Genomic DNA, 22,545 nt, shown 5'->3' with positions numbered 1-22,545 from the left:
CCTCCCTCTCAATAACAATAAATACACAGTTGTAATCTGAATGAATGGCTGGAAAAATTCTGAAATACAAGATAGACCCCACCAGCTCCATGGTCATCATTCACCATCACACACTGGAAGAAATCAGGAATAACCCTTTTGAGGACAATCACCTGGAAACAAATTTGAATGAATTAAGGAACCCAAAGCAGTATTTTTTTCACCCTTCTGTGTTAAGCAAACAGCTCAGCCTTGCAGATTCACAACACATCTATGGACCATTAAAGAGACACATAAAAAGGGATTGTAACAGGAATAACATCTATTTAGTCTAAAGTAACTAAACCATTTGTTATTTTTCAAAACTACTTTTCTAAATAGAAAACATATCATGACCTTGGTTTGAGGTCTGATGTGAGGGACAGAGTGCAGGTTTCAGATGCGCCTACATCCAAATGTTATGTTCTGTGAACTTTCTCTGTACATTTTGTACAGGAGGAGGTTTGTTTTCTCCTCCTCTGCACTTCCAGTTCATGACATGCAGAGCTCTTGCTCTCTCTCAAAAGAGTATTATTTTAATTATAGCCTTTCTTCTTATTAGATTTTCCAGATGAAATGTGTATCTTAGGGAACTCATTCATTTCTTAGACTCTTATATAACTAAACTGTATGCAGATAAACACGGCCTAGAAGAATAAAAATTAATATCAAAACCATGGAACATTTTATCTGTTTGGGAGGCAAGTTCTGCAATATGTAACATATTTTTCAAGAAAAGTACTTCCTGCACTGGAAACCATTTTTAGGTCTACTTTTCAGCACTAAAAGCCCAACTTCTGTATTGGCAGAGAACAAAACACATGTGCGATGCATGTATAGCTTTACTTCATTTCATATTAATGTCAAACATCCATCAACATGATAAATATGTTAAATGCACAAAACATGGATACACAATATTCCTAACTTGCTCTTTCTCTAAATGTTAATGCTTCTGGTCTGGTCTCCTGGTTTTGAACTCACTTATCAAAAAGAGTATCAAGAATAGTTCCGTCTGAGGTAGCAACATCAGTAAAAGAAACACCAAGCCCCTTATTGACTTCAGACAACTTAAGGAAATCCTTAATACTTACCTTGCTCTTGTATCTTTGATCCCCCAGTTTGAGGAGAATAAAAATCTCTGCCAAGCCCCCTCTGGGCATGTTCTTGCCCTCCAGGAGGGTGATGGTGACCAGCCCGTTCCACAGCTGGTTCTTGCGCAGGGACTCCGAGAGCCGCAGGTTCCGCGTGAAACTCGACTGAAAAGCAAGGCACAGCATGGAATGTTTCAACACCCAAACACATTTTCATACTCACGTTAACTGAGCTATGATACACACCAGGAGTGAGAGAGACACCATGCTTCCCTAAGGGTAAGCAGGCAATGGAAGGCAGTAGGATGCTATGGATTTTCTGCCCAACTGTCCTACGGTCCCTATGAAGGGATGGTGCTCAATGTCACAGCAAAATCAGCAGGGTTTGCTTAAACCACCAGAGAAGTCATCTTCAGCTCCACTGGCTGAGCCCTGGTGAGAGCAGACCTTGAGCACTGAGAGCAGCTAGGCTCATGGAAAGGCACGGGAGAGCCATGGGAACGGAACAGGGGAGAAACTAAAGAAAACTCTTAAAACCCCTCCAGCTACGTCCATAAAATGCAGGTCTGTCCTTTCTGGGGAGGCAGCCCAGGATCATAAAGCCCACGGCCAGGTGAAAGGCTGAGCAGCATCTTCCACCTCCTCCATCACTCAGCCACCCGCCTTAGCTCTTTGCTAACTTTGCTGTTCCTGCTTCCAGAAAGTGAGCCCACGAATCAAAAATACTGATGCCTGCTGAAAAAACACTGACACCACCAGGCTCTTTATCTGGAGTTATGGTTACCTGGTAGCCACATTTGTTACCTTCGCAGCTTCATCTTGTGCAGCACGGCTGCGCTAACAGTTTGCTAACTGGCAATATTTTATTGGACAGAGGATGATTAAATAGGCCTTTATTTGGGGGGAGTGAGCTGGAAACATTAAAACTCAAGGCTATACTCTTCTTCCCGCAGTAAAAATCCTGCCATATTTTATTCTCCTGAAGCAACTTTTAACTCGCCACACTTTGGAGCTTCAATCATGTCATGTACAGGTGGGAGCAAGACGGAGGAGAAGATTTCACAAGTCACTTTAAAACAGGACGTGTTAGCTTTAAAAGCAAGTAAGAAATGTTGTTGCTAAATAAAACGATTGCAAAAGCACCTGATGTCTGAAGATTACTTTTTATGGATCAATTACCCGGCAACAAAATTCTTAAATCATAGGTGGTGAACTCACAAATTTTTTACTTGCTTTTTACTGGTTAAAATACCGAATTCTGAATCCCAGAAGCATATTAATATACTTTTATTTAAACACCCCATTTGGCTGTCCTGGCGCAATGAGTATAAATTCCTACCTTTAAAAAGAAAATGAGATTTTGATTCATAAATCCAGCTGCAATAATTTCTTTTCTCTCTCTTTTTTTTTTTTTTTTTTTTAAAGTTCGTCTTTTGGGCCAAAAAAGCTAAAGCATGACTGTTCCCATGGACATACTTCAAAGTCCCAGCAGATATACTCCTCCCTAAACACTGCAACTATTTCAAAATCCTTTTTATAAAAAAGGGAGTAATGTCCACAAGGGATCAAAGGGCATTCTACAGTCTGGCAATCGCCTTAGAAAAATGGCAGTGCTTCCATGAAATATGCCCTAAAATAATTTTGCAGCTTGGTATGTCCTAATTTCGAATTGGATGTTTATCTTGGAAAGGCTTCTATCTAACTTGTCCATAAAACAGCTCCACTTAGCTCTATGAGCCCTGTGAAAATGGAATCCAAAGCTGGCTATTAAGGGGGCCTGGAGATTGCTTCCATATGGCGTAACAGCATGGGAGTGGAGGGCTAAGGCCTACAGCAGGCGCTGCTTGGCTTGAGCTCCCCATCTATCCATGGACACTCATTGCATTACACCATAACATCTGGATTATTGCTTGTAATGTCCCTGGGAAATATCCACTTCCCATCAAAGCCTTTATCTATCTCGCTTGTACTTTGAACGTTTTAGTATTTAACATAGTCATGTTTGATGTGATGTACTCGCTGCTTTAGGAGCAAGGATTTTCCCTCCCCCTCCTGCTCCTTCCTTGGAGGAGGAAGAGGTATTTGATGTTAGTTAAGAAAAAAAGTAAAAAATAAAAAACAGATGAAGTTTATTATCCACGTTACAATTTCTTTTAAAAACAAAGCATCCAGCTCTCTTCAAAGCTTCCAGGCTGAACACAAAAGACAGTTGTTATCACTCAGTTTTCAAATCAAACTTGGATTCTTTTCTTTTTTTCATCCAGGCCAGTATTTCAGGGAGTCACTCAGCGTTGGGGACCTTCCTACCCCAGCTCTACAGCACACATAACCCCACCCTTGTAGCTGCTGACTTGACAGTTCAAAGGACTGTTGGGAAGTACCCAAACCAGCCTGGATCCCACACAGCCCCTGGAAAAATCAGCACCTGCACTCAGGATTACTGGAACACATTGCAATGCACCAACCTTGACCTCCCAAAACAGGTGGCCCCAAGCAGAGAGCCTGGTGCACCCCCTTCTCTGTGCTCCTCTCAGAACAGGGGTGTGCTGGTCTCCAGCTAACAGGACCTGCATGAGATCCAGCATCACTTAGGAGCATCCCACTGCAGAGTGGAGCCAAGATGTTTACAACTGGTTCAGGGCATGGTGCTGACCTGCAGCAGCTCCACACAGGCTCCACAGCTTCCCAACTCCCCCAGTCCAGCCCTGCCACTGGCACAGGGCTCTCTCCAAACTGAGCATGGGGAGGCTGCTTGTCTTACACCCCTGCAAGACACAGCATATGAGGAATGCTTTGGATTTCCTGGACATGCCCAGGTCGCCCCCACAGAGTCTGCTCAGCAGGTCTGGCACGTTTCCTGTGCCTCGTAGCACCAAAGAGCCCCTCTGTGCTTGCTCTGTGGCCACCTCTCCAGCCTCCCCAGGTATTTGGCAGGCTCTTCCTCTGACCACCCTGATGGAAACCCCAGTGAAACAGGCAGTGTCTCAGATTCCACTCACAGTTTCTGGAAGGAAGCACGTCTGGGGAAAATCAGATGTGTGGTAGACCCACAGACCCACGCCTTCAATGAGTCAACTTTAGTGCTGCCTAGGGAAGTCTGCACTATGGAAAATGCCTCCCAGGTGACAAGAAAATGATATTGCCTTATTTATTTTAGACTTACCTCCTCTCTGATACCCCACACCTACTCATTTCAAACTGATTTACACAGAGCTAATTGATTCAACTTCACAGCCTCCCTCTGAGTTGGCAAAACTATTGCAGAGCAGAGCACAGAGGAGCACAGCCTTCAGTCCAACAAAGGTACTCGGGCAAAACAACCACTGAAAAAAACACCCCCAACACTCTTCCTTGCCTCCAGCCAGCCTCTTAACCTGCCTTCACAATGAGACCAGAAAAGCCAAAGCCCTGGTCCAAACTGGCCAGGAAATGAGGACACAACTGCTTAATCAGTGACAATTATGAAGTGTTTTATCTATTCAGCTCTTCCTTTTGCTGTTACCTCCCAGGCTACTGATGCCTCCAGACCTCTGCTGCTCCTCCCCTGCTGAACCTGAGCCCTTTCCAGCTGGGCTTCCACACTGGATGCCAGGTCCTTCAGGCCTCTCCTGCTATATTCTCCTGTAAGCTCCCTGCTTACACTCTGGCTACATCCCAGACCCAAGTAAAGGTGCCTGGAAATTAAGAAACACATGATTTATGATGGAAGCTGGCACGTGTCCCAAGCACAAGGCATTGGACAAACTTGCTTATTTCTTCCCCTCATCTTTTCTGAAATCAAGGAGCCTTGAGACCAAAATTTGAGGGTTATCTCTAGACATCCTAGAGCTCTGATTTTGGCTGGGCTCTGTGTGCATACAAGCAGTAACACCATAAAGGTTGCCTTTATGAGCAGTTCACTGCTGTAAAATAGATACAAACTGGAACTAAAGACATCCCTCAAACAAGCCAGACGGGGAAAAAAAAAAAAGGCAACAAAAAACAGACAATAAGCACTAAAATATCCAGAGATCCTTATTCCTTAGAATGAACTACATGATTTTTAAGTTTTAAAACCCATGTCCACTGTGGATTTTGAGACTGTAACTCATCAGATAGATAAAGAGTAATCTCTGAAGCAAAAGTATGGTCTGGTCATAGAGCAGGATCCTGCCACAAAAGGATCAGAAGATGGTTCTTCTCCCAGCTGCTTAGAGAGGGAGAAAAATTTGCCCAAAAAGCATCCCATAGCTCTGAACAGAAAAATTAAAAATCAGTGTTCACATCACCACTCTCAAAATCTTGTTCCTGGTTTCAAAATGAATATAAAAGTTTCTCACATCAACTTTCAATTTTTTATTACTTTCTGGTTCTGGTTTAAAAAAGAAGAATGAGCAGGTGGGCTATATTCTGCCTTCACAGAGCCAAATACAGGAGCTGAACAAGAATGACAGAGCTTTGGAGGGGAAAGAACCAGCTCATTGACCCAGCTTCACAAAATCCTTTAGGAGCTCCAGTCTCCCTGATAACTCCATTTGTCCATAATCTCCCTCTATAGGCACCCAGCAAATCCCCTCTGGTGCATCAGGGCTGCTTTCAAATCTGTCTCTTTTCCTGACACACACATACATGCCCCAAGTTCAAACTTGTTTTTGAAGCAATAAAGAGATGCAGAAAAATTGTACATTTAAATGACACGGCGAGGTGGCCAAGTGTGAAGTGAGCCCATCTCTCCCATCTTTCATTTAAAAGGATGAGACAGGACAACAGAAAGCCTGCTGCAATCCCTGTGAAGAGGTCAACGTCAAAACTGGGCCACGTAATTTGCCATTTGAGAAAACAACAACACACAAATAGGAGGACTCTTCGGACCTCTCCTCATTAGGCAGGGAAACCATTTCTGCAGAGGCAGTTTCCCCCTGGGAAAGAGGAGAGGGCAGTGGGAAAGGCAAGTGAACCAACATGAGATTGGCACCACGACGTGTGACCCTGTGGCGAGCGAGTCCCCGCGCTCCGCGCTGCCCACAGGGGATTGGGGGAGAGAGCCAAACACAATGAGGCAGACAAAAATGAAACCTAACAGCCCACACAGGAACAGAAAAAAAAAAGAAGAAAGGAGAGTGAGGAATTTTCCCCTGAGATGAGATGCTTGAGGAGCCCTTGGGTCCGGTCAGCCTTTCAGCCAATTTATTCAATCAGCTTAAGCTATCAAGGTGGCAATTCCGTCGCTTTTGTTTCAGGACTGAACTGCTGCAGGTCAACCCACCCCAAGCAGACCTGCTTATCTGCCTCCTGGATGTTCAACACTTAAAGGTTATTCAGCTGTACAAATGCTGGAAAGAGCGTGCAGGGCACTCACGGTGAGACTCAAGCCACCCGGGACAAACAAGGGTACTGAGCATCAGCATGCTGGGCTGCAGCAGAGAGCTACCAACTCCCTCTGTGCCCCAGAAAGGAAAGCAGAACAGAGGGGAAAGCATGTCAATACACAGATATGAGTGAATATAATAATGCTGCCTAACAGCATCCTCTTCCCTTTGCAATGCCACCCTCCACGAGGAAAAGAAGAAAGCCATGCTCTTGAAAACAGCTCCCACAGAGGACAATGCTGTTCTCAGCTCCCATGAAAAATGAGGGATCTGAATGTGCTGCCCATGTCTGGGGAATCTGCCCAAATATGCAATGATTCCCTTCCAGCAGCAGTGAAAAATATATACTGTGTAATAATCAAGAGACACCTAAATCATGCAGTTCAACAGCTCTTGCTCCAAAATGATTTAGAAGACCATACTGAGTTGCTGGAATCCTTCCTACATACTCCCTGAAATAACCATGAGGCTACTGGAGCTGGACTGGAGATCTTGTGCTGACACTGTTTTTGCTGCTGTCTGAAATGCAGCTCTTTCTCCAAAAAGCAAGGGAGCTCAGAGAACACACATGAAGAGAGCACAGTATCCACAACAGCCCACATGAGCCCTGCTGCCAGTCTGACATGGAGCTGCAACAGGTATCAATGCCATCAACATTTGGGGTAAATTTGGGAAGTCAGCAAGAATCCTGTGATTAATGTGAAAAGACTCATTTAGGACACTGATGTGCCAAATCTGCATTAAGACAACACAAAATGGTCAAATTAGAGGATAATCAGATTTCTTTCATGTAGGCAATACAGATTAAAAAAACAGCTGTGAAAGTTATATTCATTTTGTCCATCCTTAAAATAAGTCATTTTCCCTGTATTTATAGAAGAGGAAAAGCTAAATATTACAATAGGGGTCAGCTGCAGTTCAGCACATTAAAAAAAAAAAAACAGGAAAACTATTTCAAATAGAAAATTTTTATTTGCCTAAACCTGGAGAGAGAAAATGTAGATGTTGCTCAAATGGAAAGTATACTGTGTTTTCCTCCTGCAACACCCAACCAGAGTCAGCTCAGGAGCCAAAAAACAGACAAGTCTGAGTACCCATTACAGAGCTCTCTCCATTTCCCCTGCACTCCTTATTCCTGTATCTTTATCTCGTCCAGCAACATTGTTTTCTACCCCATCATACTCTCTGGCTATTCTTCCATAACCTCTTGTGCCTTCCCTAGACACCTATATTCCCCATGCACACAATTTTTCTTCCCAGCCTTTATGTTCTGCCACAAACTGCTAGTACTGCTTCCACAGAGCAGAGTTTCCTAACTAAAGATGGTTATTGATGTACAATACTAGTGTTTTAGTGCAGTAGCAGAATCAATAAACCAGGAAATACTGCTTTGTCAGATTTTTTCCAGCGCATGCTGGGAAATATTTTTTACTGCCTTTGGATGGTCACAGAGGTTTTCTTTAGAGATCACACTGGAGCATGAACTGTGTCTTCCCTAGGAAGAGCTGAAGCTCTCCTACCCTCTAGTGACTGGAACAGAACAGAGCACAGGGTTGAAGATTTTTTCCTTTTAAACAATACTTTCATGTCTCCTAAATCAGCACCACACTTCAGCATCTCTTAATTTTATTTTGAAAGGTGGTAAGGCACAAGACAGAGCCTTGAGAGCTGAAAGGCTGACAGCCAAAAGTCCAAAAACATGTATGTAAAAAAGTATATAGAATGCAATGAGATATTGTGTAAAAGCAAAAACAAAAACCAAACAAAAAAACCCCTAAACAAATGGAAAAACAACCACCCCAAAACTTCCAGTAACAGCAACCAAAACAGAATTTTGGCTGTTCTGCAGAAAAAGAACCTGAGTTTAAAAACCCAACTCCCTTTCCCAGGTCTCAAAGCCAACCATCATCCAGAGACAGCTGTGGGAGAAAATTGGGGAGCAAGCAACGCTGACCGAGCCAGAGCACAGTAATTTCCAGAGTTTTAGTTAAAAACTGAAGTGATAAGCTCTTCAGTTATTCCATCACTATCTATCATGTGGCATTCAGGCATTCCTGGCAGCTCTCTGCTCCAAGCATTGCAATATCCCTGCAATCAGGGCTCCAAAGGCTGTACTTTGCACTTCTTCTATTGACAAAACATTCTTGCTGGCACAGTACCTGAGATGGTTGGCTCCTCTACACAGCACACCACAGTTGTAATGAATAAAACAAGAGGAGGTTAATGATTCAATTTATTTAGGCACAAACCGATAGTTACAGAGGGAAAATATCATGAGAACACACTCATCTTAAGAGCCAAATTCTGCTTTTCAGAGAGACTGAGACTGTACAGCTCTCAAGCTGGGTACTGGGGCTTGCAGTGTCTGTATCATTGTTATTTACTCAATAGCAAATTAAAGCTTTACAGAACACATAAAAAGCCACAGTCTGTTTCCTGAACAAGTTAAAATCTAATGCAAAAATGATACAGGAATATAAAAGTAATGGAAGCCTGCAGGGATCCTACAGGAGACCAAGGGAAGCGAGTTACACGGACATGTGGCAACACACAAATCTTGGAAATCCTGTTACAATGGAGGTAATGAAAACTCCCTGCTCAGCCTCCATCCCAAGAACAAAAGGAATTTCAAAACCCACAGGGGTAACTAGAAGAAATACTGCCTCACAAAATTCCACCCATGGTGAGAGGCAGCCCCAAAGACAGACGGGGATCCAGGAGAGCCTTGTTCAACTCCTGCACCAACCACTGTCCAGGTGTTCTGAAACAACTCAAATCCTCCACAGCTCCTCTCATTTTGATAAAATTTACACCCCTTTCTTTTGGACAGAAAGTTTTTCTCTCTTTCTACAGCTCTTTGTGAATGGGGTCTTGCATTCACTTGCCACTAGACCCTACCATGGCATCTACAATTAGAAAACAAAAGTAATTTCCCGTCACAATAAATAGAAAAATCAAAAAAGCAAAGGTTACCACAGCCATCACATTGTGACAGGTTGCCTCTACACTTCTGAGTTTTCCTTTGTTTAGACTGCTTCAGAGGAGGACACAGGGGCACAGATTTTGGGAGGGGAACCTTCATTTTCTTTAAAAAAAAAAAAAAAAAGTATTACCTTGGATGAAGTTCTTTTCTTTCGACTTGACCATCTCTGTTCATGAGTTCCCATTATTGTACCAAAGAAAATCCAGGGAAAGGAAACAGGTAAGGAATAAAATGGGGAAAGCAGTTAATAAAATAATTCAAACAAAAGCTTGTCAAACGAGTTACAAAAGCCTATTACAAAATAGAGGCCTGAATCTACAACTACATCTCCATCTACCTTCCCTGCTTCATGGAACATAACAATCAACAAACTCAAAATACCTGCATTGCACCAAAAAAAGAGACAATAAAAAAAAAAAGTAATTGAGAATAAAAAGTGGAGGGACCCAGAGCCATTAGTAAGAAACATGGCTTATACTTTTGGTGCCATCTGGTTCTACAGTAAGCTAATTTAAAAAGGGGGAAAAAAATCATCTTGCTGTTAAGTGCTAATGTGGACAGAGCTATTTCACTGTTCTGACTCCTTTGGAAATGGCTGAGCAATCTGCATTTGAAATATGAGGGCTTAAAACATTGTCTTTTAAAAAAAATTACAGTGTGCACCAGTTCTTCTATCATCTACATTCTGAATGTTAACTAAGCACCCAAGAGTACCAAAAGCTGCTACTTAAACCAATAAGCTTTGTTTCACTGGCTAGGTCCACTTTAGCCCAGGCCGTAATAAAAAGTCATAGAATTCCTGAGGTTCATCTGACTAAACTGACTTTTTTGCTAAAGTAACTTTACATTTTTGCTTCACACCTACCTGCAATTCAGTAACACATGCCAACAATACTGATTGTACAAGTTAGAGGGGAGTTCACATTCCAAATAAAACCCATCTCATATTATAGATATATACAAATACACCATTATTTAAAATATTGTCATTAAGCTTTCAAATAATTACACAGTGAAGTAAAATTAACTCTATCATTACCTCATTATTAATTAAGGCTTTACAATTCTCAAAAAGGCATCTATGTGAAAAATAAATAATGAACAGCAGATATTCCATATTAGCTTCTTCTCATTTTGCTTTCCAGCCCCTTGAAGCATTTATGTTTCTATAAATAATCCCATTCAGGCTGGAATCCCATACCTATAGTTCACTAAAGTGCTGTAAACAGCAAGTTTCATACTCGACTTTGCAGAAAACTTGTAGAAATATTTTCTCTTAATGTGTATTACACGCATTTAAAACTAGGTCTGTTTTTTAAGACTGCCTGATCTTGGGTATTGTCCACGCCTTGCTGGCCAGGAGCAGGATTAGTTCACCAATATTTGTGTGCTGTACACACTGTATAAAACACCAGGAGAAAACTTTAAAAATAGAAGCAAAAAAGCCACGTGTGGGACCTGAAATTAAAAAAAAACCTATCAGCTTCAGTTATGGTGTTCCAGTCTCTGCCCAGCTTCTCTGCATTTCTAACATCACTAATCACCACATTTCTGCATCAGGAGCCAAGTTCAATTAACTGTCAGTGGGAAGATCAGGGTTTTACAAGCAGCCACCTCCTCCCAGCCAGGTGCTCTTCCACACAATTGGGGCAGTTTAAGTCTTAAAATTCATGCTCAGTTTTTAGATTTCAGATGGAGAAGTTTTTCATTGTTGCTTAAAAAAAAAAAAAAAAAAAAGGAACTACAACTTTTCTTCAACCTGCCCATTGCAGTGCTGGACACATACCCAGAGCACTGCCACAGTGTACACCACAGTGACAAGACAGAAGCATCCAGCTACAAATGTCTACACAACTTTAACCCGGCTAAATACAAGGCTTTTTTTTTTTTTTTTAAAGTTATGCTCTATCTCGATTACAATATTGAGTCTCAGAGGACGAAAATAAAGGTGGCATTTCCCAGTAAATCAGATTATGCCAGCTCTTCTTTTCTACCCCCTACAAATTCCAGCTATAAATTTGATTTCCTAAGCCACTTACATTTCTCTTGAAGTCTCCTTGCTTGACTGCTAGACTCAAGTTTAATACAATCACTCCCATGTCATCTTCTAAACTGTTGGGATCTTCCAGTTTTAAAACCTGTTCAGTAGTTCTACAAGGCAACAAGAAAAACAAAGAAGTTGTGCATTTATTGACTCCTGTTAACTCAAGTTGATTATTAAAGGTCAGGCTGAGCTGTGCAAATTTCAGCTTCTTGTCTGAAATTCCCAATATTGAGTTTAAATGTTAAAATGGGAAATCTGGAGAGTTCTTTCTTGGTTCTGACAAAATACACCCCCCTTTTAATAATGCAGTTCAGTGCTTCTATAGCACTACTCACTACTCATAACTCTCCATAAGCAGGTACACACTGAATTAAGTTACTACTACCTCCACTACACAGAAAAGAAGAGTGACAGGGAAACTCATCCAAGTGAATCTTCTAATATTAATAGTTTGCATTTGACTCCAGAGATATTTATTCTGTCTGCTTTTAATCCCTTGCTGAAAACAGGGATGCTGGTATTTACCTGGTGGCACTATCTCATGGACAAATTAACATTTCTAGAAATCCAGATACAACAGCCACGGGAGCTACAACACCCCCCGCACAGGGATAACTCATTTCCCCCCCCCCAAAAAAAAGTCATCACGCAGCAAGGGAGTATAAAAGAAACAACTAAAACTTGAATTCCTGGCTTCCAGCTCCACACTGAACCCAAGCAGCAGCAGCAGACAAAAGGCACAGGGCTTGCCTCGGCACTAAATCAGGGCCAGATGCAGCTGCTGCAGGCAGGGATGGATGAGGAGGAGGCTGGAAAAGGGGCGCTGGCAGCCGGGCAAAACCTCCTCAGCCCCAGAGAAAGGCACCCCGTGGGGTCCCAAACCTTCTCCCCCTCTTCCTTCTTCCACCTCCACAAATTGTCCTGGGGTGGCTCTCCCCAGGCAATGCTGCACACAGAAATTCTTAGTCCCTGAACTGGCCTCTGTCCTGGCTGAATTTGCATCCAGTGCATAAAGCTGGATAAAAACATGTGCAGAAGATTTATCTCAAATTATTTCTCTTGAAAACCCCACTCTTCTATCAAAAATAAGTTTTCACGAATTGAAAAATTCCAAGCCAGAAAAAAAGCATTTCACCACTTCCCTCTGTTTCTCATCTAGGCTGCATTAATAACCTTTAATTAAATGAACTGTTACCTATTGAGTTCAAGTTCAGTGAGCGCCACAGATGCCGAACCCATGAAGTCTGAAGAGGTTAAATCACGATCGTACACCTGGTGGCAAAATAAGACAAATATTTCCAATTTTCAAATCATAAGCCAGTTTTATCCCATGCGATGAAAGAACAGATATTTTAAGCCCTTTCAGTTCAATTTTGTATTTGAAAGATCAAAGCTTAGATATAATTCAGGGATCACTTTCCATCTCCCTGCTTTAATTTGTATTTTTAGCTAAATATTTAACCAGCATTTTGAAAGTATCTTCTTAATATTATGTAAACAGAGACATGTGTGCTGCTATGGATTGTGCCTGCTTCTTTATACTCCACACGACAGCATAATGAAACGCTGCACAAAAATCAGGTACTTGTGCTTACAGATGTTTTAGCAATTAGTGCTCACAACTGGTAGCTTGTGGTTCTGGTAACTGTAACGTTACTCATAACCAGAAAAGGCTTTGCTACTTGTCACGGCTGCATCCCAGGTAATAATTCTGTGCAGCCCAGCCAAATTGCACTTCTAAAACGTGCTTCTGAAAATGCCCTTGGTTTCCCTGAGTTTGCACAAGCACGGGGGGAGAGAGAGAGAGAGAGCAGAATTCAGCTCCACGGCTTTAAACAGATCCAGTCAAGGAGTTTTATTTCAAACTTGGGCTTTTGCAGACGGAAAGCAAAACATGCAAGTAAAATCTGGGAAAGACATATGTGCATTTTAATTTGAAATTGCTGAAACTCTTAAACCGGATTTTGTTTTATGCCATACTGCTACAGTGAATAAAAATCAATATGTTTCTAAAGTTGAAAATAATTGCTTAAAAAAATATTGGGCAGTCTTTCAAAAATCTGAGACCGAAACTTACCTTGATCCAGAGGTTTTGATCGAGGGTCTGTATGGGCAGCACAACAGTTTCATCCCAAACTGGGTTGAGGTTCTTGTACACTACCTTACTTTTGTAAAGAGTTTTGCCATTCAGTTTAAACTTCACATACGGGTCACTTGTACCTGTGATAATTAATTAAAAAATAGATTAGAACCAGCACTGTATGCAACTCCACAACCTTAAACTATATTTTCATAAAATAATTAAGAACAGTTCATTGTAATTACAGATACGTGTATATACTTAATTACCTATATAAAAACTGCTCATTCATACAGGAAATCTACAGACAGAACCAGAAAGTTGCCCGAAAGCAGGCAACAAAAATATCTTCATTGTTTGCTTGTTCTCTGCTGTTTTATTCTTAAGAACATTAATTGTTGTTTAACAACTCTGTTAAAATTTTAATTTGGTAAAAGAGCAAACAGAAGCAGCATTGAAGCACTATTTACAGGCCAACTAATGACACAGTGGAAGAGAGAAAATGCGATCCTGTGACTAGGAATATATTCAAAGGACCCAAACTCCAAAGCATCGTAACTGGGATAGGAGCTCCAAGGAAACCAGTAACAATAGCTAAAATACTCGTCAGGATTTCATCACTGGTGTCACTTTGCCAATTTACTTAAAACCCAATTTGAGGTTTCAGTGAAAAAACAGCAATGTTATTCATCAGCTCAGGATAAAAACACACAGAGAACAGACTCTGTAAAAACAAGCACTGTCCAGGTATCACGTTTTTCAATCCAAGTGGCACAATTTGCCACAGCAATAATGTCCCCTGTTTTTATGGAGCAGATGTCCATGGACAGAGCGTGAGGCTCGTGCCACTCGGCAGCAATAGAAACACTTGCATCTGTCAAAGGAAAACAGAAGAGGGAATCAACTTTTTATTATTGTTATTAAATTGGTGGCATCTGCACTAACACCAACCACCGTGCAGGACACCAGGTAAGAGGGGGAACAAAGCACAGGGAGGATTTAAGTAGAGGATGGTTGATTTAGTTATTTATACAGGTTTTGCAAAAAAAAAAAAAATCTTCACAGGCTGAAAATAAAGGGGAAAAATCAAACTGAGATGTAGCAGCATCTACAATTAACTGAGCCTAGGTGCCATTCACTTGTCATATGCAGTATTTTTTGCATTGTATGTGATAGTTGGAATTAAACTTCCCTCTTAACAGTTCAATTTCACTAGAAGGGTAACAGCTAAGGTGGTGGTTCTGGCTGGCCCCAGCCTGCAGTGAGGGCTGCTGGAGGAAAAAAACAATTTCTACAGCAGACTTCAGAGTCAGAAATAATCTGAACCTGTCCTCCCCGGTTCCCACTGGCCCGACAAATACACGGCAGTCCAGGATAACCCAGCCTAAGAGCAATACCCAGTCTTGCCAATGATTTGGTGCACCTGTGAGGATGTGAAAAATCCATATTTAAACATCCAAAGCTCTCATCAGCGTTATGTGAAGACAGACTTAAACTCAAGAAAAAACAATCATGTGTAAGCATCTATTTGGAATTACGCAGCACTGTAAAGAACTGTGCTCCTGGGAGACAGACATATTTCTAAGAATTATAGAATGTTTTTATTCTGCTTTAATTTCAAAAGGGAAGAGTTGTAGAACCTGGTCCATTCTGTGCATAAAGTGTGTTTCACTCCCAGAAGGAAAATATCAGTTGGCTTTCAAATACTGTCTGCAGCTGATCCTTTTTCTGAATAATAATTGTTTAAAAAAAAATCACTTTTTTTGGTTAAAAAAAAAGCTGCAGACTTCTTAAATAGAATTTTCTTTTTCTTCTCCTCTAAGAGAGACTAATAATAAGGGCCTGATCGAAAGCCAGGAAAGTCAGAGGGCAGCTTTTCATTGTTCCCAGTGGGTTAGGACTAGACCTTTCCCTAAAAATTTCTCAGAACTATGATTATACTCTTATACAAAGCATCCAGCTTAAAACCAGCACAATGTCCAGGAGTGGGAACACACAGACAGATCACAGCCCCACAGTGTGGGGGGGGCATCAGTCCTCAGAAGGTGCAGAATTAAAAAATAACAGCACTGAGTTCTTTGGTGTCACTTCAAAAAGGTTTAAAAAGACCAAAAAAGGCAAAAAATCCTCTGACTTTTATTCACAGGGTGAGCTGGACAAAGCTGCATAATTAAAAGTAAGAATAATAATAATGTCCACAACCTATTCTGCGCATGAAATAGCAACTGGCCAAGACAAGGAAAGCAAGTGATGAAATGAAAGCACGAAGAGACGATGGAGGCAGGTGGTTTATGGCCATAACTCATCTGCTTTTGGCACAGAAAACCCATGAAAAAGGACAAAACCTGAAAAGAGAGAGAGAAAAATAGGAGACACAGAATAAAAGCAAACAGCCAGCAAGTTCAATACCAACAAGCAGAAAACTCCAAGCCCTTTCTCTGAGGATGGGAAGCAAGAAGACTATAGCTAAGTAAGCCTCCCAATTGCATTATTGCACTGAAAAGCTTTCCAGGTTGTTATACAGTAAAGGAAAATAAAAGGTGGGGGAGAGGGAAGGGCTGCCCAGCATTGCTCATGCGAGCCAGGCTTTAGCGATCATTCTCGTGTATTTATTTTTAACAATTCTTCCTTTATATTTACATGTATTTATATATAGAAACATATGCATACAAAAGTAATATATGTAAAAAGAATATATATATATAAAAGAAATATATATAACATGAACATATGTAAAAGGAAAATATATTTTGTTTACATAAAAATATATATTGTAAATTTAAAAAAAAAAGTGAAATGGGGGGGAAAGCTATAATAAAAAGAGGCCTTTAATTAAATAAGACTGCCACTCTGGGATCAGGCCTTCATGCTTGTCAGCTTACTCTCAAAATAAACATCTCAAAGCGGGGCCTCAGTGGTGTCACTTACTCCAGCAAGGCAGCCTGGGTAATCCCTCGCTATCTTGACAGCTCCATAATGTTCCAGTGGCTTCACGGGTGAGCGGAGGCACCCGCGCCGCGGAAAATATTAATGCGGCGAATTAACGGCGAGAGAGAGGGGGACGGCGGCTTACAAAAGCCAAACAAGGGAAAGGTGTCAAGTTAGCAACCGGTGTTAATTGTGAGGGAAAATAATTGTGGCGGGGCGGGGGGTCCTGCAGCGCTCGCCTGTCGGGCTGTCACGGGGGTGACATCTCAACTAGGCGGGCGAGGGATGGGGCGGCACGGCTGCCACGTCCTACAAACAGCCACCAGCAGCTGGATTGTCACCTGGGTGGGGGACACAGCGCACCTGGGAGGTGGTGGCGGTCACTGGGGTGAAGCTGGGTGGCTGGTGGAGAAATGTCAGCATGGATGTGGCAGCACGGCCCTCAAGGCCTGCCTCAGGTCGGTCCCAAGCGGCACCAGAGCACGGATGCCACATCCTAGAAACGATGGGTTGGCAGCTCCATGCCACCCAGTAGCTGGATTGTCAACTGGGTGGGGGACACAGAGCACCTGGGAGGTGGTGGTCACCAGGGTGAAGTTGATGGAGAAATGTCAGGGATGGACGTAGCGGCACGGCCCTCACAGCCTGCCCCAGGTTGGTCCCAAGCCACCTGGCGTGGCTGCCACGTCCTACAAATGGCAGGATGGCATCTCTGTGCCACCCAGTAGCTGGATTGTCACCAGGGTGGGGGGACACAGAACACCTGGGACTTGGTGGTGGTCACTGGGGTGAAGCTGGTGGAAAAATGTCAGCAGGGATGGACGTGGCAGCATGGCCCTCATGGCCTGCCCCAGGTCGGTCCTAAGCAACACAAGAGCATGGCTGCTGCATCCTACAAATGGCAGGATGGCAGCTCCATGCCACCCAGCAGCTGAATTGTCACCTGGGTGGGGGCACACAGAGTACCTGGGGGCTGGTGGTGGTCGCTGGGGTGAAGCTGATGGAGAAATGTCAGGATGGACGTAGCGGCACGGCCCTCACAGCCTGCCCCAGGTCGGTCCCAAGATGCCAACACAGATCTCTGCTCACTGTGTCTGGTTCTGGTTTCCTTTAAGACACCCCAGATTGCATCCAGGTGACCAAAATAGTTGACAGGGAATGAGAAATAAGCCAGGTGGGCAAGCCTCTCCTGATGGGATGAACAGCACAGACTGCAAATTACTGACTGCATTTGAATTCAGGGCTTGAAGCCTTCTGGATCCAAGCTCAGAAAGACGTCTGGGTCTATTAAAAGCTATTTATAAGAGACAATCTACAATCTAGGCAGAAAAACATAACTTTTTTTGAAAAGAGCCTGGTGATGTTAGAGATGAACCAGTCTAAAAAAAGAGGTTTTTGTTTATAATCTTCTTTTAACTGTGACAGAAATGGATAATTTTCTGAAAAAGCCAGACCAATTAAAAAAAAAAAAAAAAGCTTTTCAGCATCCATTTCCTGGTGAAGGCAACTGAATCAACAACTTTTAAGTACGTGCATGCAGGCTCTTCTGAAAGCTAGGTCTCACTGATATCAGCTGTAGCAGTATCAACAGGGGAACAGATTATTGATTTTGCCCCCAAAAAATATATCTCTGATGGGAAAAGCAAGGTGCTCTGAGGTTAATTTGTATATTGTGCAGTGCAACAAGCAGGTTCTCACACAATAAAATATATGGACAAAATACATCTAAAAACCCAAGATAATCTACCTCTCAGCCTAAAGCAAACCAAATAAGAGTAAAAAAGGAAGGTTGACCTCTTAAAAAAAAAAAAAAAAAACAAAAAAAAAAACATTCCATCAACTAGGCCTCTTCCCCCATGAGAGAAAGAACATTCATCTTGACAGTGATACTCCCTGGAATTCCTTTGCACAATACCAATTTCATTTATATTTTCTTCCACTAACACTAAAAAGCAATGAGTGCAGGCAGACCAGACATCACCTAAAACCTGAGAAATTTTCAGTGAGCAAAAAGTTGTTGGGACAGAGCAGCAGAGAAAGGTTTAGTAGCCCAAGAAACTAAACTGTTAAAGGTGTTTTTAAATGGATACTGCTGCCCTCTAGCAGCTACCGAGAGGTGGATCACATCCACTGCTTCAGAACGAGGGAAAAAATAACCCAACAAACCCAGAAGACTCAATTTAATTTCCAGCCACACACTGTTTTATGGGAGCAAACTTACTGGAAATGTAGCATATGAAACAAGTCTCATTCCATAAATAAATAAATAAAAATGACCACCAAATTGCCTTAAAATCTTGAAAAAATCAAAGAGCAGTGTGAAATATAGCCTAGACCATCTTAAGTTTTGGTTAAAAAACTAAATTTTAATCTGAAGAAGGAAATTAAGGATTTATTTTATAGGCATGTAAAGAATAAATATCTGAAAATCTTCCTAGAAATAGAATTACTGGAGTTATTTACGACAAGGAGTAAAAGACATTCTAAAATAGAACACAGATTTTTCTTTTTAAGTGGAAAACCACTACATCCTTGCAGCGAAACAGCCGAGATCAAGGCTTAAAGGGGAAATCAGAAAAAAAAAGTATTCTGCTGGCAGGAAATTCAGGTGATTTTGGAAAGTTTTGTCCCCAGCTAGTTTTACATAGCCAGATGGAAATTAAACATTGCTTGGAAACAAGCAGTCCAAATAGGTTCCAAGGGAAAATAAAACCAACCAGAAAAAGAAAAATACACACAAACCTGAAAAAGAAAAACCACCACAAAAAATCCAATGAACTGAAAAGACCAGAGAAGTGTGAAGAAAGTGTGCAAACAGTTTAAGGGAAGGTGAATGAGGGTGGGTGAAGCTGAAAAATGCCTGAACTTAACAGAATGAAAGATGCAGATATAGCACTTTCTAGTCAAGACACTTCAGAAACACCAAAGAAGAAAAGGTAAAGGAACTGAGAAAAACCTATCAAAATGCCGTGTGACATTAGGGACATGTGACATAAAGCACAGAATTGTCTTTGGTAAGAATTAGTTCAACTGAACACTGCTATAGGCACTGGCAGAGGCTCCAAGGTCTCCCTGGAGCTTTCTCTTCTGCATGCTGAACAACCCCAACTCAGCATTGTTTCTTGTATTCTGAGTCTTCACCCAAATAAAATCTTCTTACATGGTCCCAGAAAGATGCAGTGTGAGCTGCTAATGCAGGCAGGTGCCCCCCAAGACTCAGCTCTGACAACTGATGGAGCTAGAACAGTTTAAGGAATCTTTTTTTAAACTACAATTCTGACACAAGAAGAGTCTCAGGGTGTTCTCTGGGCCCAAATATTCTCTTCCTATCCTGTAATTTCAATAGTTCCTAATTTAACATTAAAAGAATGAGAAGACATAGAAATTGCTTTTGTTTGAACTCCTCCAGACACATAAATTTCTTTTGTTTGAACTTCTCCTGTTTTTTCTGAGATTCCTATCTCAGTATATTCCTTTCCCACACCAGTGCAAGCAGGATGCTCACAGGTATCACTGTGCCCAAAGGCAAAGTTTCAGGCACACACTTTGCACTTTCAGAAACTGGGCTTGGCACAGACAGACACTCTCAGCACAAGCCCTTGTTCACATCCAAAAAAGCCCCATCCAAATATCCAAAAAACATCCAAAGAAAACATCCAAATGAGCGCTCAGCACCATCCAAACTCTCAGCATTTGTAAATTAGCCATGATTACGCCTTTCAAAAAGAAGTGTGAGAAGTTGCCTAATACATGGCAATAATTAATAAATCTGAAGGCCTAATGATCTAATTGCAGATACCCTGAAAACAGAGAAAGTCTAAATTAATCAGCGTGTTTGCAGAGAGCAATTCAGCCTAATTGCTGTGAGCATTTGCTTTCCAAACAATTACTTGCTCTAAGCTGACAAATACCCAGCAGAGCACACACACATCCCTTCCTCTGGCACTCTGGTATCAGCACAGAACCAGGCAGTGAATCACAAAATGATAAAACACCCTGAGCTGGCAAAACCCACTGGGATCACCAAGGTCTAACTCCTGGACAGCCCAGAGCTATGAATGTGGGTTCCTGCAGGCTCACTGCTGCTGGAAGTAAAAAGTGTATGCTATTCCACAAGTTTCTTTCCTTTTATTTTGTCCTTGGGAGGCTGATCTGTGGCACAGGTCACAGGGAGCCCCCCAGGACCCTGTGGCAGTGGGGACTGTGAGATGTGAGAGCAGAGGATGATGAGCTGAGGACAAGGAAAGCAGGATGCACCCATGGAGAAGTTGCATCTTCTCCCCTTGCTCCCTTCACACTGCCTCCATCATGAGAGGAAAGGAAGGAGAGAAAAACCAAAGTGCAGCAACAGGAAACAAATGAAACCTGAAAGGAAGAAACAGAGACGGGGCACAAAGGTCCCGTAAAAAGATCAATGAAACACAAAACCAGGTAGAAAAGAATAAACACAAAGTTCAGGCTGGAACGTGTGGTTAAAAGGGAAAGAAAAAGAAAAAAGACACCAACCACAGCCACATCAGAGAACTGTGTTTCTTGTAACTACACTGTTTAACAGATGAAAAATTAAGTTTAAAAGAACAGGATTTGGAAATGGGAGGGGCTTCTCACCCTCACAGGCACGCAAAGCCCAGTTTCTGATTATTCTTACAGCAGCAGAGCTGGGTTTGCCACCTGAAGGAAGGCAGCCCTTCCTTACAGCTGTGGCATCACTTTGTTCACAGCTCTGGCAGCGTGACTTGACCAGGAGCAACATGCACAGCCAGAGCATCCCAGTGCCAAAGGGGAGCAGGACCTTGGAGATTTCTTCAGGTTGACTCAAACAACCACAACCCTGCCCTGTGAAGGTGAACCAGCAGGTGAAAATGGGCTCCAGCCTCTCCCAGCTCAAAGCATAAAGTTGGACTTCACAAAACAAGGGTCAACAAGGCCCTAAAATCACAAATGGTGCCACAAAATGCCAAAACTCAGAGCACCAGTGATTTTTTTTAATGCCGAATGAGGTACAGAATAATCATCTCTCTGTTCTGCCAAGCTGCTCCAGAGATATTAATTTAAAAATACATTTCTGCTTTCTTACTACCTGCAGCATTAGAACTACACAGATGCAAACTCCTTGCCATCACTGAAACACATCTAGTAACAATAATACTATAAAAAATACATTTAAAGAATCAAACTTCTGGTGCTGTGTATGTACACACATACATAATCTTCAATGTTTGGCTCATCCCCTACAAGAAGTATAAATGTAAGACCCATGCACTGCCTAACTTTGGCCCCAAAGGTGCACACAGGTAACATGCCAAATTTACCATCTGCTTAGATAGTTTCTGCTGTGTGACTGGGTGAGACTGTAAGCAAGTAAATCAGACTCCAAGCAAGCTGATGACCAACAGGTAACACCTCTCTTCTCCTGCATCCCTAGACAGAACACTGATTTTGACCCAAAAAAAGGAGTTTTTGGAGCTTCTCTACTTTCCACCAGAACTAAGATCCTTCTCCAGCAGCACTTGGATTCCTTGGCTGGGGCACATATGTTGGGTGTTGCTGTACAGAGGCTTTTTCTTTCACTTACTCTTCAAAAAATAGATAGAGGAGAAGAAAACACTGAAACTTTGGTTTATTTTTCTTTTCTGCATTGTTGTGCAATTTAGAGGAAGCACATGCATCTCTGAACCAGAGTCCTGGGCTGATGCAGCCTCTCTAAAGAGAGCAGTACAATGAGAGGAGCTGCAGAAAGCCACAAGAGAGACACAAGAGACAGATAAAAAGCAATGCAAGAAGTAAAAAGTGAAGGAAAAAATTGGAGAGAGCAGATGTTAACAGGATTGATATTATGAGGAGGAAAAAAAATGTAATAAAAATCTGGTAAAGTGAAGGAGGAATTTATATCACACCAAAGGGAACATATCCTGGAAACAGCAGTACATAGTGAGGCAAAGAGTCAGAAAAAATACTGGGAAAGTTGGAAAAAAGTGAAGTCTGCAGTTCTAAATGGAACTCCTGCTCACCTTTACTTGGCCAAGCATAATTATTCCCTAATTAATAAC

The 22,545-nt window shown here is 42.0% G+C and overlaps 1 protein-coding gene across 11 annotated transcripts in view; it reads right to left on the bottom strand.

The window, feature by feature from the left end:
* MCTP2 (multiple C2 and transmembrane domain containing 2) overlaps nucleotides 1-22,545 on the bottom strand; it is a 117,653-nt gene that overhangs the window by 70,368 nt on the left and 24,740 nt on the right. For 4 of the 11 annotated variants that reach the window (XM_064388506.1, XM_064388507.1, XM_064388509.1 and 1 more), the window contains 5 exons: nucleotides 13,565-13,707; nucleotides 12,683-12,759; nucleotides 11,483-11,594; nucleotides 9,574-9,609; nucleotides 1,113-1,277 (listed from right to left, as the gene is read on the bottom strand). In XM_064388506.1, the coding sequence (XP_064244576.1) occupies nucleotides 1,113-1,277; nucleotides 9,574-9,609; nucleotides 11,483-11,594; nucleotides 12,683-12,759; nucleotides 13,565-13,707 (533 nt within the window). Of the gene's footprint in view, nucleotides 1-1,112; nucleotides 1,278-9,573; nucleotides 9,610-11,482; nucleotides 11,595-12,682; nucleotides 12,760-13,564; nucleotides 13,708-13,836; nucleotides 14,030-15,769; nucleotides 15,909-16,495; nucleotides 16,693-16,858; nucleotides 17,004-17,258; nucleotides 17,353-17,461; nucleotides 17,742-22,545 lie in introns of those variants that run through there. The other 7 variants (XM_064388508.1, XM_064388512.1, XM_064388515.1 and 4 more) reach the window with 7 other exon arrangements.

Source organism: Passer domesticus, chromosome 14 (genome assembly GCF_036417665.1).
Source record: "Passer domesticus isolate bPasDom1 chromosome 14, bPasDom1.hap1, whole genome shotgun sequence".
Taxonomy (NCBI): domain Eukaryota; kingdom Metazoa; phylum Chordata; class Aves; order Passeriformes; family Passeridae; genus Passer; species Passer domesticus.
Note: the sequence above shows the minus strand (reverse complement) of the source record. Positions and strands in the feature narration are given on the sequence as shown.